We start from the raw sequence: 16,002 nt of genomic DNA, 5'->3' as shown, positions 1-16,002 counted from the left end.
CAGGCTTGGAGATGAGAGGAAGGTGAGGTGTCCCGTGCTTTGCCATGGGCTCCCTCTTGCGTTTGCTTCTTTGAAAAAGCTTCAAACCCCAATTATTTTAACAGGAGAAACAAGTATAAAGAAGGAGGACAACCACCACTTTCAGAAACTGAATCCCACACTGCTTCTGAAGATGCATGAGATACTTTATCACTAAGTCAGTTTTGAATTGTTAATCAGATGATGATGACTTAATTGTTCAAAAGCAAAGGATAACTAGCTGTGCATTTGTTTACAAGGATAAAACCAGAAACACAGGCACTGCTTGTACTTTTTCAGTCTCATGAAGTTCTAAGTTCCTTAATTCAAGCAAGCTTGCTCTTTGTGTACTAGAACTAAAAGTTTTAGGTCTCTTCTCCAGCATACATTTCCCAGAAAGTGAAACAGAACTCCAGCTAGAAACCCCCACCAAGAGCCTTTGGCTCAAATACAACATACTCAGTCCTGGGGCTCAAATCAAAGTTAGGTAAATGCAGTTCTGAACATGGTGTGTTTTATTCTCAGCCTTGCTAAAATACATTATATAGTTTTAAGTAACAGATTTCTCTTCAAATTGCTTTTACAAGAAGAGACAAAAGCATATTCTCCAAGTCAGAAGATGGAGGTCTGAAGTTCTTCCTTAAACATGCCTTCAAAATGGAGGTCTTTTGCCATGAGCTCTTCTTCTACATCTTCTAAGGCCCACTGATGATCAGTCAATTCTAAAGCTTCCCATTCCGTCTGCATTGATAATAAACAGGTAGAGAAAGGAAAGCAACACAGTGTTAGTTAGACAAGAACTATGAAAAACAGTGCTTACCTTAAAAACTGCAACAAAACCTAAGTTCTATTAAGAACCTGGCAATCCTGTCAACTCCGAAATCTGTGTTTTGCACTTAACTGTGTATTAGATAGTTGGCCAACATAAGTACCTCATAGAAATTAGAAAAAATACATTATCTACTTTTTGAAACCCTCTAACCTTCTGGAATAGTCTATTTCTTCTAAAATAGCTGTCTCTAGAAACAGCCAATTCTGTTCTGAGGGGTCAAGTGCTTTGTGGTTAGTTAATTGCTGAGTTCAGAGGCATTTGATGGAACAGTTACAGGCTAAAAATTCTGCAACTGATCACAGACTTGATGTGCCTCATTAGACTGTTCTCCAACCAACAAGCTCCCTGGGGCTGCAGAGTTTATTAATTCATTAAGCCAGGTGTTCACAGCAGCCCAAGACCGAAGAACAGAATTTCATTCTAAATATAAAAATGATCTCCCCCACTATTTATTTTCCACCACCTATGAACACAAATCCCTCCTCCTCTTAGTCCATGAAGTGTTGGTCCGGTATTGTGGAATAAGCTGCATGCAGCCTGCAAAATCATGTCACACAATGCCCAGCAGCAGATTTGTATTTCTTGGCCAGAACACTTCTCCTGCAGTACAGGCTTGCTTGCTTTGTTCCTGCTGGGGATGGTGCAGCAGGTTTAGGTCCCTACAGGGCTGAAGGCTCTGGATAGCCAGTACCAGCAAGGAAGCAGAGGAACATGAGCCAGAAGAGCACATGGTAGTGGTTGGAATTGCATCTCAGTGCTGACAGTTTGTGACAGAAGAGCCCCTGCTCCAGCAGAGCTGCAGACTGCAGCCCCCCTCCTCCCTTGCTGAGCCCCTGCCTGGGTGACGTGATTTTTTTTTAACCAAGAAGGTTACTGAATACAAGAAACTGCAGGAGCAGGTGATCCTGACTTCTCAGGTAACAGGTTGTCTGTGGGTAAATCTGTATTATAGTACATAAAACCAGAAACCAGGACCTTCCCTTCATGCATAAACTAGTGTTGTGAAAGGTGGAGGCAGTCTAATAAGCAAGTGTCTACAGAGGCTGCTTAGGAGAACTTCAAGACACAGTCAAATCCTCAAATATTTTCAGTTGAGCTGACTTGCTTGATTGATTTTCTTACCCAAGTTCCATCATGTGCCTGCTGGACTTGTGCTTAGCTGCACTATTTTCACAACTTTTTGTGAGCCAGCTACTGCTTCGGAAGTAAGCTCAAGCAAAAGAAAAAAAATCTTCTGCAAAAGCAGAAGATGGCACATGAATTCAGCTTTTGTATCAGGAATGATCCAGGTTTGCTTCAGGGTATTGGAGCTCTGCCAGACCCAGGGCAACTTCCATACCCTTCATCAGTTGTCAGCTCTAATTTTAGGAACAGGAATCCAGAGCGATTCCCTTGCTTGACACAGGGAGAGGATGAGTTACATACAGCCTACAATCCTGTAAGCTCACAGCAAACAGGAGTGCAGGTGGGAGTACTGTACCTTAAATGCTTTGTTAGTGTCTGCTGGCATGGCCATTGCTGCCCCTGTCATTTGTTCTTGCATCACCCTAGACTGATCTGCAGCTACAAAAGAGAAACGAGAGGTTCATTTTTATTTGTGTCATTTAAACAGCATTTCTCAGAGCACAGTGCCACCAGGCTCTTTTCTGGCTATAAACCAGAAAGTTGCAGAAACACCCAGAATACAATACTAATGTACCAGAAAGAGTTCTCACAAGGTAGCTTGTTCTCACCTGCTACTTCTTAGCTAAGTTTACATAAGATACACAGACAAATGGAGGAAAAGACAGTCTTCTACATTCGCAGCAACCTCAGAAACAGTATCTGTCCCGCCTTGCATCTAGCCTTAAGAAATCTTTGCAGCTTTCCTTAAAACTGACCCTTGCTAGAAATAAAAGGGAGCTTGAGAGCAAAATTTCTGCACACCAATCTGATGAGAAGGAAAGCATGGGTTAACTACCATGGAAGTTTATGAGCAGTTAGCTAATGCCTGATGAAGACAATCTGGGTACTTGCTGCAGGCGATGTCAAACCTGGCCAGTGCAGAGTAACCTCACAGAAGTGGGAAAGGCTTTCAAGAGCTTTTTGGCTGGAAATTTAGAAATCCTTCCCCAGCCTCCCTCAGAAGTCATCCCACGGAAGGAGAAGTCAGCTCTTTCAGAGAAATGACAGTGTCTTACCATTATCTTGGCCCAAGATGAGGGTATAAATGCTTCTGAGTCCAAACACATTCAAGAAGTACCAGGAAGCAGAGCTCACCCTGATAAATCAGAACAAGCATGGTTGATTTTGGTTTAAAGCTGGCTTGTGATCTCATTTCAGAAGCATGCACAGGCCACTCAAGGGTTATTGGCACATTCAGAATTTTCCAAGTGAATATTCAACCTTGCTTGCTGAGAACACAGGCTTACCAGGACGCATCTAAAGTGAGCAGTTCAATTCCCTGCTGCAACATTGGTTTAAAACGCAGCGTCAGAGGAAATGGGACCTTTGCTGCAGGATAAAAAAAAAAGCCCAGTTTCACACAGTGACACTACATAATTGCAGAGCAAATGGCAAAGCTAGTAGATGTTTCTTTTATTAAATATAATGTGGTCTGAATGCAATGCAAACAATAACAACTTAGCAAATACTTTCGAAAAAGCTGTAGTTCTGTATTTATGTTAATATGAAAAGACTTTTTGAAACTTAATTAGATGGCCAAACCATCACAGGTATTGTTTCAGTGACTGTGAAGGGGAGTGTCCTTTGTTAAGGAAATGGATATAAACAGTAAGGAAAAAAAACCAACCCACCAGAACCATGAATTTAAGGAAGTATATGTTCACCCTGCACTACTCAGTAACTCACAGTTTTAATAAATTTAATTATTGTCACTACAATTGTTCCCTAATACATGAGCTATTTTCTGTGTGACCATGGCTGGTACTCTGAAAAGAGTTTTCCCTCCTTCATGCTGGGGCATGCACATCAGCGCCGTTCACGGAGCGAACAGTGGCAGTGCCGCAAGACAAACGCACGCTGCTTCCACTTGACTGCTTTCAGGTAGAGGAGCAAAGCTCTGATGCGGCCCAGACCCTTGAGGTCATAGTCAGAAATGCAGCAGACCCACAGGCTGTGTTATTCTGGACACTTACTCGTGACAAATCCTGAAAACGTCATGTTGATCCAACCACCGATGAGGATCATAGGCAGAACATTGGTTACATTCCCCTTCATCATATCTGTCAACATGGTAGGATCTGCAATGCAAAGATTTCATGTAAAACAGCAGTATATCTATAAAGGGAAAAGAGATTACTTCACCTACATCAGCTATTTTAATTAAGAAACTAAATGAGAGATAACAGTCCTATCCCATATCTATTATTTTCCACTGTTGTAAAATACTTTGGAAAATGAGATGAGCAGCCAGCGTGGTAGTGGCGGCTGCTGCTGCTGCCAGAAGGGTCTTGTGTTCTCTGCTGTGTCTGACCCCAGCTGCTTTGTCTGTGTTTGATCCCATCCCTTGCTCCAATTGTTGAACTTGCTGGACCCCTCTGTGAGCTGATTTAGCTAGAAAAATGACAATATCAGCTAATTTTCTGCTAAGGTCTTTGGCCGCATTAATAAGCAAAATCAGTTTAGAGAAGGTCCTGCAGAAGCTGGTGCAAAAAACTGACAAAAGCACATGAATGAGAGCAGGACTTCCCATTTCTGGCGGCGCTGAGGTGGTTGTGGTCTCCTGAGACGCTGCAGGCAGCTGGAGTTTGAAGTTAAGCAGAATGAAGTGACCCAACATGTTGCTACCAGAGAGGGATCTCTCCCCACCTCCTCCCCAATACACAGCTGCACAGCCCCACCCCCTCCCTCACATTCACTGAGCTCTTTATGAAGTTGATTCACCTTCCTACCTTGGGAGAAAATTAAAGAGTTTTTCTGCCTGGTTATATTTATGGTACCTTAACATACCTGTCATCGGTGAAGGAGGCACTACCTTTCTTTTTGTTTTCTTAAAAAATCCATCCTCTGGGTTATTAAAAAAATATTTCCGGGTCAGGAAAGACTGAAAACAAAAAAAGCCAATGCTAACACCATAAGAAATGAAAGGACAGCAGCATTATTTCTTGCTCAGACACGCAGACATCTTATGAGCTCTTTCATAAGACATCCTTTCTTGGAGAGGTACTTCACTGCCCGTATGCTTTAAAGCTGCTCACTTTTCTGTTTTGCTGGAGCACCAGCTCCCTGGCTTTCTGAAATTCTTAAAGTAAGTTGAAGAATCCTCTGAAGAAGAATCCACAATGATTGAAGAGCTTTTAGCGCTCTGTGCAAAGTTCTTGCTGGCTCTGACCGATACCAGTATATCTGGCATTTTCATTCCCCCGAGCTGACTTCCGATTTCACAGTGTACATAACTTGGCAGCAACTCAGCCAATGCGAGCAACTGACTTTTAGTTCAGCAGACATTACAGCTGGCATTGGACGACTCCCTCGTTATCCCAAGCTCTTACTAAATCCCTGGGTGTTTCTTGGCAGATATTAAACACAATGTTTTGGGCACAGACTTCACTTCAGTACGCAGTTACAACACCAAGCAGTGGAAGCTAACGTTAATGTCAGGGAAGAGATGTGTACAGGGGTCCTGTGTCCAGTTTTCCTAAGCATCTGCTACCGACTGCACTTCTAGACGCTTCTCTGGGCTGGGGGAGACCCTGCCGGGCCGCCTGACCCCACGGGGCACTTGTGCAGAGGCCGCCCCATATCCGAGAGCGCCTCTAACCAGGGCACGCCACTAACACAACCGCTGGCTTTGGACCTCATTCCGAGTTATCCTCTCTGGGAAGCACATGGCCGTTCGCGCAGCTCCGTACCTGTTTTGGAATGTATTTTCCGTTTTCCCGAAGGACTCTGCTCCGAATCAGGACTTGGCTGGAAAAGAGACATGTCGCGTTACCGGCCCGCCGGGAGCGGGCCTGCCGGCGCCCCCCGCGGCCGCCGGGCGGGAGCGAGCCGGGCCGGGGGCACCCCGGGAAAGGCAGATAGATGTGAGGCGGCGGCGGCTCCACGTCCTCCGCGGCCGAGGGGGTGCGGGCTGCGGCGGGGCCCGGGCCGAGGGGGTCCCGGGCCGAGGGGGTCCCGGCGGCGGCGGCGCTGACCTGTCGGACACCTGCTCCTGCGTGAGCCTCTTGTCGCTCTGGAGGAGGATGGAGACGTAGTGCCGGATCATGCCCACGAAGAAGGTGATGAAGACGATGGGCAGCACCACCCACAGCCGGATGTTCGAGTCCAGCAGCAGCTCGGGCTCGCTCATGGTGGCGGTGGGGGTCCCGGTCCCGCTCCCGGCCCCGGCCCCGGCCCCGGCTCCGGCCCCGCTTCCGCTTCCGGGCCCAGCCCTTCCGCCGCCGCCGGAAATACGTCACCGCGCGCCGGTGGCGGGAAGCTCGAGCGCGAGCCGCGGGCCCGGCCTCAGGGTCCGGGTGGCCTGTCCCGGCTGAGGAGACGGGTATAACCAAGGGAAGGGTGACGGAAGTTCTGTGTAGCCCGCAGTGCCCGACAAACGGCCAAGGGAGGTAATTTGACTGCTGTAGAAATCTCCAGGGATTCGGGAGCAGACAGGGCTGCCCGGGAGCCAGCGCTCCCCGTCGGCCTGTCAGTCTGCGCCTCGGCTCCAGAGGAGCTGCTAAAGCCTCATCCCGCTTTTCTGGGGAATTGTTCTGCTTCCACTCAGATATTTTATCTAACTCATTTTACCATCCTCTGCCAAATAGGTGAAATTGGGCATGAGATGATCAGACATATTTTTTTAAAGTAATTTTTAGGTTTTAAAGGTGAGCCAAGATTGAGTTATGGTTTTTAAACACTGCCACCCACCAAAAGAGGATGAGTCAGATGGAGGTTTGTGCCGACAGCTCCTCTTGCAGTTGTACTGGGTTAGGAACATGAACAGGGTCAGCTAACGTGGTTGGGCTCATCAGTGCTAAATTGCTAATCCTTTGTAGCTTTGCCTGGGCATGGGGAGAGGATCACAAGTTTAGATGCAATCTGAGAGATCTTAGTTTAACTTGTCATTTAATTTGCCTGGCATCTGAAAGAAAAGCTAAGCCTTGTTTTATGAGGAACTGAATTTTAGAAAAAGTGAAGTGTTACGCTATTTAAATATGACAAGCTCTAAAATCTCAACCTGTACAGCAGAAAAATGTGTGATACTGGTTAATCAGGCACTGAGCTTTTCTTTGGGCAATTTCAATTTCTGAAGTATTTCCCTTCAGTATTCACTAATACATTCTAGATTTGCTTAAAAAAGTATGAATTACAGTCATGTCTCCTTTCCTCACTTGTCTTTTTCCTGCATTTTTATAGGCACCAGCCAAGGTTGTGTTACCATGGTTTCAAAAAGGAAATTGTCAAAAACTGATGCTTCTGAAGAGAACTTCAAGACAGACTTGCCAAGTAGGTGCTCAGGTATAATCTTATGGGGAATGGAGACCCATTGGTAGAGGCAGTGGGTCCCAGGCAGAGAAGAGGCCAAAATGACAGTTTTGATAATGCTCATTGTTAATGACACTGTTGATCTTTAAACACTTTTTAAAATCACAATAAAATAACAATGCTAAAAGCAGTGCCATATCTTTTCGTAGTCCTTCTGCTCTCATACCTTCGATCAGCATTTACTATCTTGAGCTTCAGAGTCTGCAGATTAATCACATTTGATCAAAACCAAAATAACCTCTCTGTGTAGCTGGAGGGAACATAGTTATTTTTTGCTTTAGCAGATGGGTGGAAACCTAAGAGACAGGTGTGGTGGGAAAACCTATATTAAATTTGTGCTTTTTGGGCCAGACGGAAGTATGCTCTAGCATTGCTCATAACCTGTTAGTGGGTATGTCTCCCACGGGAGTAAGCCACTGAAGGTGTATCTTAACTGTCTTTGGTTATGGATCACTAAAAGGGGTGAGTAGGGAATGTTTCTTTCTGGTGTCATGCTGCAGAGGTAACTGCTTTATAGGAACAGCGCATTGGCATCAGGGTTGGCTCATGACTGCTGTCAGACAGCAGTACAGTTTGTTAGTCTGGTCCCTTAAGTGTTCCCGTGTTCTTCTAATTTCTTACTGGAAGGTTAATTTTGAATTATTTGTTTATATGAAGGATCCTTACTGGTTTTATTGCAGAGTATATTTGATGTAGCATGTCTTGTTTTCTCAGAAACAAAGAAGTCAAGGATTTCTGAACAGGAGAAGGCCCTTGCCCATATTGGAGTGGAGGATGAGGGAATCTTTGAAGAGCTCCTTAGAACATCAGGAATTATTCTGAAAGCTGGAGAGGGACAGAATGAAATAGGTATGGGTTTAACACTTGCTCTCTCTGCTTGTATCTGAAAGCCTGCAAAGATGACTGGTACACAGTAAAGATGTGTTTTACTTTGCTTGAGCCAGCTTGTTCCAAAGTTCAAGCAAACCCTCATCTGGCCTCTTATTTGTTATATACCTCTTGAATTGCACAGTTTCTGCTAAATTCAGTGCATCACCTAGACTCATTATACCATCTTTTTGGGTGTATACATGCTCAGTCAAAAGACTTCTGAAAGATTATTGGATGTATATGGAATAAGGTTAGACTGCATCTGTGATTACAGTATTGAGTTACAGAGGCAGGAGCTCTGAAACAGGGGAAAGAACATGTCATGTCGCCTTTCAGCTCAGACTTCCTTCAGGAATTCATGTATTAAGCCGTTTTAATGCTATTAGCTACTCTCAGCCCAGACTGGAGAAAGCACAAGTTGTGGTACCACTTGGGCTTCTGCTGATACCGAAAAGCCAGTTGAAGAAGAACTCTCTGACTCAGAGTTAGAGTATTAGAAAGCAGGCATTCTTTATTGCAGCGCTGGGTGCACGGGGGATTTCTCCACCTAATGGGCACACCCAAGCCCCTTAGGTTACATCTTAAATGCAGGTACCTTATACATATTCATAGGGTTACACAATACAAACATACATATGTACGACTAAGGTGTGGTTAGTTCAAAAGACTTGTGTCAGCAGTTTTGAAACAGTTATATCACTCTTGCACCTGCGCATTGCCTCCTGGTGGTGGTCTTCGGAGGTCTTCAGGAGGAAGGCTGGTAGTCTTCCTCGTCACCTTTTCCCCAGTTTCAACATTGCCAGGTCTCAAAACCAGTCCCTTCTGGTCAAATCACCTGTTATCCTCCTTATCTGAAGAGTGTTGCACATCCTTGGGCCTGGACTCATTTCTTTGGGTCATAAAATGCCCGTTTTCTTCTGTTGCCATGGTTTCACCTCCTCTGTCCTTGGGGCCTCTATCTCTGTTTTCGTGGGCCTGCGTCTTTGTTCCCAGAGCTCAACATTCTTTAGCTTAAACAGACAATTCTTAGGCCTAATATTGTTAGTCATCTTATTAGTCATGTGCTTAATTTCTCAATATTTCTATATCACTGCTAACTGGACTTTGCAGAAGTATTGGTGGACAGGCTTGAGAGCTTGCACTTAGAGTAGCTGTTGTTATGATGTTGTATGGATAAAATGTGTCTCGTTCTTTATTTTCTTTTTAAACTTTCTCCTTAGCTGTAGATCAAATGGCTTTCCAGAAGAAGCTCTGCCTGGCCCTGGAGAAGCACCCTACTTACCCAGGCGTAAGTAACGGACTGGGCTTTGGTAGGAGCCAGCTTTAAAAGTGGTTGCTGTGTAGCAAAAGATGTAAATGCAGCTGCCTGTCCCTGCTGGTCCCATACAAAAGTATGCAACATCGGAGCTTGTCTTGGATTTCTGTGGTCCTGTTCTCTCAGCGTTGCTTTCCCAGCCTTTTGGTCTCCTTGTCCTTCTGCTGTGTCTGTCTCTTAGTTGTTATATCTGAATGGTCAGACACAGAGATGACCAGCATGTGCTTCTGTTAAATCAGCCATGGTGTACATGCTCCAAGTTTGGTTTTGCGTAATTCCAAGCAAAAGTGCTGCACTTCCACCACCTTGCCCTGTTGAAGTAATTAATTGGCAATATTATTCCATAGACAAAGACTCTTAAGGGAGAAAAATAATTTGCTTGACTTTCTAGTGGAAGCTGTGTTTGGTTTTGTGTTGGCTGGGAGCTGGCAGCATTAAAACTGCCACAATGTGGTGCTCCTCTCCAGTCAACAAGCCCAGCGTGAAAGTCCTGAGGCCGGTGATTTGAATCCTGCAGATATTTTTTGCGTGCAGCTCTTGTCACATTAAATGTTGCTGTCTCAGCTGAACAGGAAGAAAGGCAAAGCCTGTTTAAATCAAAGCAAAATCTGAGACTGTTGCTTTAGAGTTATTTTCTAGAACAACTAGTGTTTCCTTTTCAAAATGCTTTAGACTCGAGTTCATTTATTCAGCTTTCCTTCCATCATAGTTTCTGTCTCTCTGCAGTTCCCTGTCTAGCTCTTCCATGTTCTCATCATCTGCTCACAAAGAGCATCCTAAAAGACAGCAGTAGATCAGGGCATCTTTTCAGGAAGTGAATAACTTCTCTCTGCTTTGCAGGTTGTGAAGCAATTTATCAGCGGCTTGGAATCTCATATCAAGGACAGAAACCAGTTCAAGAACTGCCTCTTGCCATGCACTCCCGTACGGACTGAGGGGTCAAGGTCAGAGAAAATGTATTTTGTCTTCTCCTTCAGTCAGAGCTGGTCTTTATCTAAATGTCATGTAGCATTGAGCAGAGTGGAGGGAAAGGCCATAGCTCCAGCTGATACAGACTCGTTTCTTATGCAAAAGTGGTTAGTGTAACACATTGCTGTTTAATAGCAGCAAGGTTAAAGTGGTAAGTCACGGAATTTACTAGCTGCCTGTGGCATGTGTTGGGCTCCATGACGTTTTATGGCAAGAACCAAATACTGGGGGAAAAAAGTTTGACAAGGCTGGTGAAGGTCATCTGCTTTTTGACAGTTTTTCCGGGAGATACAGCTTAACCACAGAGACTTCTGCATTTCCAGCTCACACTAGTCTTGTAGAGAGTAAGCTCGTTCAGAGCTAAAGTGCAGTTTTAAAATTTTTTTTGTGTGTCTGTGGTTACCATATGTTACCAGAAGTTGCTGTAAGTGTTTTTTAAGAAAAAAACAGTAGTGGAAACAGTTACAGTCTGTTCTCTTAGCATGTTTTTGTTACAACTGTGGTGGAATCTTTCATCTTGCAGGACTCTGGTGCACTCATACTGTGAAAGCCTCATTAAACTGCTTCTTGGAATTAAGATCTTACAGGTATGGACACCTTAGTTTGCTCTTTACAGTGGTGGTGTTTTATTTAGGGATCCTTTTGCTTATGTAAGTAGAGGATTAATAGAACTGGGTGTGAGGCAGATAAGGCTGCTCCTGGAATAGTGTCCAATTTCTTGTTTCTTTAGGGATACAAAGATGCTCAGGGCCTGGAGCACATGGTATAGATAGAAGAAGAGATAGAGAGAACTGGGTTTGTTCAGTCTTAAGAAGAGGAGAATAAGGGAAATTGTGTGGCCTTTAAATATCTAGTTGTGTGGTGTAGAGAAAACAGAGCCAGACTCTTCTCAGAGGTGAACAGGGGCAGGCTGAGAGATGACAGCTCAAGTCAACCATGGGAAACTCTGATAGGATATAACCACTTCCACTGTGGAGAACGTTTACTTTAAGTGTTAGAACAGGTAGGCTAGAGAGGTGATGGAAACTCCATTACTGGAGGAATTTGAATCTTGGAAGTGTTTAAAAATGAGCAAGATGCTGAGCAACCTGCTGGCAAGAACAAGATCTGTTAAGTTGTATACAAGTTGAATCAAGATGTATATGGAGTTGAAGATGGTGGATATCTCACCAGGGCAGGGAAACCTGAGAGCAGCTGTGGATTTAAATCCTCTTATAATTAAAATGTCTTAAATAAATTTTTAGAATTGTATTTGGTCCAGGATTAAAGGGGAGAAGAATTAGACCTGCAAAGGGAATGGCAAAAGCATGTGGGCACTGTTTTTGAACTTATCTAAAGTTGATGCTTTCAATTCCTGTGTGGTGAAAAGCAGCTCAGCTGGGTCTGAGAAAGAGAGCTTCATTTGACCCAGAGGAATTGCACACCCTGCCTGTATGCTCTGATTCTATTAGATTATGTGGATAGTTTATACCACTCTCAGCATTTATGGTTTTCAGACTATATGCATCCTTTCTGTCATTAGACAAGAGATTTCTTATACAGGATATATTTTTATTGGTCCTTTTGAGTGTTTTTGTGCATATTTCATCTTTTGTGAAAGATCAGTTTTGGTGGCAGTGCCGCAGCACAAGCAGTAAATCATCATCCTAACGCTGTCTTTTTGCCTTTCTTCTAGCCTGCTGTTATAACACTGTTGTTGGAAAAGATCCCTGAATTCTTTTTTGACATGTGAGTATAGACTGTCTTCTCTCTGTCTTGAAATGAAATTTCATCTTTTGGACAATCACCAGCTGTTTGACTTTAACTGTTACTTCAAATTTACCTGAATGCCTGTTTGCACTGACATTTTTTACTTCATACATGTGTAAAATTATCTGTGAGGTACCATGACTTTAAACTTGTGGGTGCATAAAGCAGAAGACAGATCTATAGAATCTGAAATACAGACATACCTCATGATTCATTATGCTTTTCTTAGCTCCTGGCACAAGCTTGGGAAGTATTTCAGCAGAGGGACTATGGCGTGTCTCATTATTTAAAAAAAGATCAAAGCGGCTGGCAGAATTTTAGGAGGCTGCTAGATGCAAACAGACCTCCTTTTAAAAATGCAGATTGTGTTCAAACAAGGAAAACAGAAAAAGCATCTGTTGGTTTTTGAATGTAGAAAATCATAGCAGAGAGAGATCTTGAGGCGCAACATAGGCAAGACTTGAACACTTAAGCTCTTCTTCCAGTGCCCTGGATGCTCATTACAGAGTTAGTGGAGCAGATCAAGGGAGGGAAAGAAGCTGAGGCTGTTCCTGATACAGTGTTTGATTCAGTACTGAGTATCAAGCAGGGTACAAATGCTGTACAGAGGGTGAGTCTGAGAAATTGTCTCAGATTGCAGTCTTTTTAGAGGAGGGTTTAACACAAAGTCACAAGAACTGAATTGTTTTTACCCAAGGATTCTAAAGGATCTTGGGTGTAAAAGTGATAAGCTGCTAATTGTGCAGTGAACCATTTAGGAAGTCTTAAAAATTGATATTGTTACACTTGTCTCCTATCAAACTGTAAGAAGAGTCAAGTTTTTCCTGTGTATTAATGACCAGTTAAAAATGGTGGGGGGGAGAAAAAGAAATAAGTGGTCCATTTTGCAGTAGAAGGAGGATGCTCCCATGGAGATCTGGATTGTTCAGCATGTTCACAAATGAAAAAGGAAATGAAAAGTGAGGTAACAATTTATGGTAACAATTTCCAGGATAATATAATCTAAAAGTAATTGTGAAGAACAATAGAGTTTTTTCAGTGGAATTCCTCCTGGATTTTTTTTTGTTTAATTATGGGAGAAGAAACAACATTCATTACAGCTAGTCTGTAACCACACCTGTACTGACTGACCAATTTCTCCCGAATCTGATGTAAAAGCACAGACCTATCATACCTCTACAGGTTTAATGCCAGTCAGTGCCTGGACAGAGGATGTTCAATTTATTGACTCACTGTAGGAAGCATAGGGAGAACTTAGCTTATCCATGCGATTTGGCAACAGTCAGCTTATTAATACACGTGTGCTCACAGACCAGCACGACCAGAAGTTATAGAAGAGGGAGGGCATCTTAGACAGTACAGCTCTATAAACCTTGTTTTCTTAAAAAATCGGACTAAAAATAATCCTGATTGTATAAATACAATGACAAACTCAGTGTTTTCATTGAGGAAAGGTATCTCGTATGGGTGCTTCTTTTTGTTTCTTATTTTTAGTATTAGTTTCATGCTTAGCAGTAGAAAAAGCAGCAAAAAGAGTATTAGGGAAGGAATTGGGAACAAAATTGAAAACATCATGTCACTGTAAATGCATGGTACAGTCACATTTTGAATGTTGCATGCACTTCTGGTCAGGCCGTCACAAAAATATAGTAGAACAGTTTCTATGTAAGTAGGGAAAAATATTCTAAATAAAATAGGTTCTGCCTGCCTTCAAAGGAAATGGCTGGCAGAGAGATGATAGATGTCTGGGTAAAAGCAAGAAAGATTTAGAAAAGGTAATTGAGGAATGTTTAACCACTGTTTCTAACTATGCAAGGCAACAAACAAAAAAACCCCAGAAGTACTTTTTCAGGTTATGCATAATAACCCTGTTGAATTCAGTGTTGGAGAATATAGAGGTTGGAAATTACACAAGATATTGTTTGTTTTTTTAAAAGCCTTAGGGAAATTAATGGAGGATAAATGTACTGCTGGATAGCAGACATGGAGTGGGTACCGGCTTCTGCCTTGGAGATTTGCTAAACTGCTTATTGTTGGACACTCAATGGAAACTCTGTGAAAAGATTGCTCTGTGAATGCCCACTTACCCAAAACTTATCCAAAAGCATCTAATACTGACTGCAGTTGAGGACAGGGATACTGGGCTCCAAGGAGATTTAGGCTAAGCTAGTGTAGCCACTCTTACGGTAGGTAGCACAGGAGATCTGAAGTAAGGTCACGTTGTATGTTTTGCTTTTTGTGCCATAACTTCGGGTGGTGGTGGTGGTGGTGTATTGAAACATGCTGGTAGTATCCCTGCTTTGTCTGCATAGCAAGTAAGAAGTAGGTTCTTCCTAGGTGGTGCCAAAATCCCTAGGGGTGTTAATGATATTTTCATAGTATGATTTTGTTAGTTGGTTAATTTGAATTGCATCTCATGGTCCTGCTGACCAGCAGCAAAGCTAATGAGTCTGTCTGTATTTCTGACTAATCTGTGTTTCACTTTCTGCTGTTTTAGCGTGGGCACCTTTGGAACAAATTTTCCCCGGCTCATTGTCAATCAATTTAAATGGCTTGACAGGCTTCTTGACAGCCAGGTGGGTACTGATGGTGCAATCACATGTATGGTTTTTCCAGTCAACTTCTGGAACGCCTCTCAGGTGGGATGAGATAAATTATTATGCTAATGAGAACTGATGTTGTTTTCACATGCTGAAGGAGAGATTTAATTCATTCTGGTTTATTATGATGACCTTCAGTGACTTTTGAACATTCCCTTTTACTATTTTTCTTCTTCCCTCGCTCTAAGTCTCCTTTTTCATAAATTTGTATCTGTACGTATCTATCCACATGGGTGACCCCATTTTAAAGCTGTTGCTGGTAGGAAGTTACAATCCCCTCTTGTTTAATTTCAACAAGAGATACTGGATACTTGCAAGCATCTGGGGATGAATTCTCTGTTCTTGCTTTGGTGGTTCTTTTCTTTCTTTCTTTCCCTAAGTTAGTCAGTCTCTGTGGGTTACTTTGTACTGGAGCGCTATTACTAGAGAGTCCCAGAATTAACTGAATCAAGAAGTCATACTAAACACCGAGAAGCTTGCTGTTATGTTTCTCGGTTTCCTTTGCTCACCAAGATAGTTATATCCTGTCTTGGATATGGCATTGGTAAAATAGCAGTGTTCCATAAAAATCTATGTTACGATTCACGACTTCAACAGGACAATGAGTTAAGGGACAGTTGGCATAAATCCAGACAAATGATTTACTGAGTGACCTTACATGCATAATATTGTTGCCATGCAAATGAACCTCTTTGCTCACGGTGAGACTCATGCATTTTACAAGCGTTCCTCTTGTCTGCAGCATCTCGTCAGGAAGTTAATGCAGATGCTTAGTGTCTCTCCAGTACCAATCCAGCATGATATTATCACCAGTTTACCTGAGATCCTGGAGGATTCCCAGCAAAGTGAGGTTGCCAGAGAGCTCAGGTACAAATGATTCGGTTGGGGTTTTTTTGTTTTTATTTTTTTTCCCCTTGCACTTCACAGAAAAGGACATCATGCATTAATGCAGGCTCACCAGGACTGACTGAAGTAGTGGGACACCAGTCTGTTTCTGTTAACGGTAACATTCAGGGAAGCTAACACTGGCTTAGCACATTTAATTTGTGCTGTTATGCTCTTGAAGAGAGGTCTAAATGCTCCAAAAGTGCTTTTATCTAAAAAATTATTAAACTCTTGACTACCTGGATACAGCACAGGTAGAATCCCGTTAAGTACTCATTATTTTGTTGGATCAG

At 43.0% G+C, this 16,002-nt stretch overlaps 2 protein-coding genes across 2 annotated transcripts in view; one reads left to right on the top strand and one right to left on the bottom strand.

Annotated features, from left to right (window-relative positions):
- Positions 1-510: 510 nt before the first annotated feature.
- Positions 511-6,228, bottom strand: EMC3 (ER membrane protein complex subunit 3). Its single transcript, XM_074836284.1, has 8 exons — positions 5,989-6,228; positions 5,704-5,761; positions 4,802-4,895; positions 3,988-4,092; positions 3,262-3,343; positions 3,031-3,110; positions 2,331-2,413; positions 511-759 (listed from the first exon to the last, which is right to left on the bottom strand). The coding sequence occupies exons 1-8, from the start codon at positions 6,141-6,143 to the stop codon at positions 631-633; spliced, it is 786 nt and encodes a 261-aa protein (XP_074692385.1). The 5' UTR covers positions 6,144-6,228; the 3' UTR covers positions 511-630.
- Positions 6,229-6,274: 46 nt separating this feature from the next.
- FANCD2 (FA complementation group D2) overlaps positions 6,275-16,002 on the top strand; it is a 54,965-nt gene continuing 45,237 nt past the window's right edge. The window contains exons 1-9 of the mRNA XM_074835811.1: positions 6,275-6,402; positions 7,193-7,282; positions 8,036-8,170; positions 9,412-9,479; positions 10,347-10,450; positions 10,999-11,062; positions 12,151-12,203; positions 14,722-14,800; positions 15,567-15,691. Coding sequence (XP_074691912.1) covers positions 7,216-7,282; positions 8,036-8,170; positions 9,412-9,479; positions 10,347-10,450; positions 10,999-11,062; positions 12,151-12,203; positions 14,722-14,800; positions 15,567-15,691 — 695 coding nt within the window. The 5' untranslated portion in view covers positions 6,275-6,402; positions 7,193-7,215. The remainder of the gene's footprint in view (positions 6,403-7,192; positions 7,283-8,035; positions 8,171-9,411; positions 9,480-10,346; positions 10,451-10,998; positions 11,063-12,150; positions 12,204-14,721; positions 14,801-15,566; positions 15,692-16,002) is intronic.

Source organism: Strix aluco, chromosome 11 (genome assembly GCF_031877795.1).
Source record: "Strix aluco isolate bStrAlu1 chromosome 11, bStrAlu1.hap1, whole genome shotgun sequence".
Lineage (NCBI taxonomy): Eukaryota > Metazoa > Chordata > Aves > Strigiformes > Strigidae > Strix > Strix aluco.
Note: the sequence above shows the minus strand (reverse complement) of the source record. Positions and strands in the feature narration are given on the sequence as shown.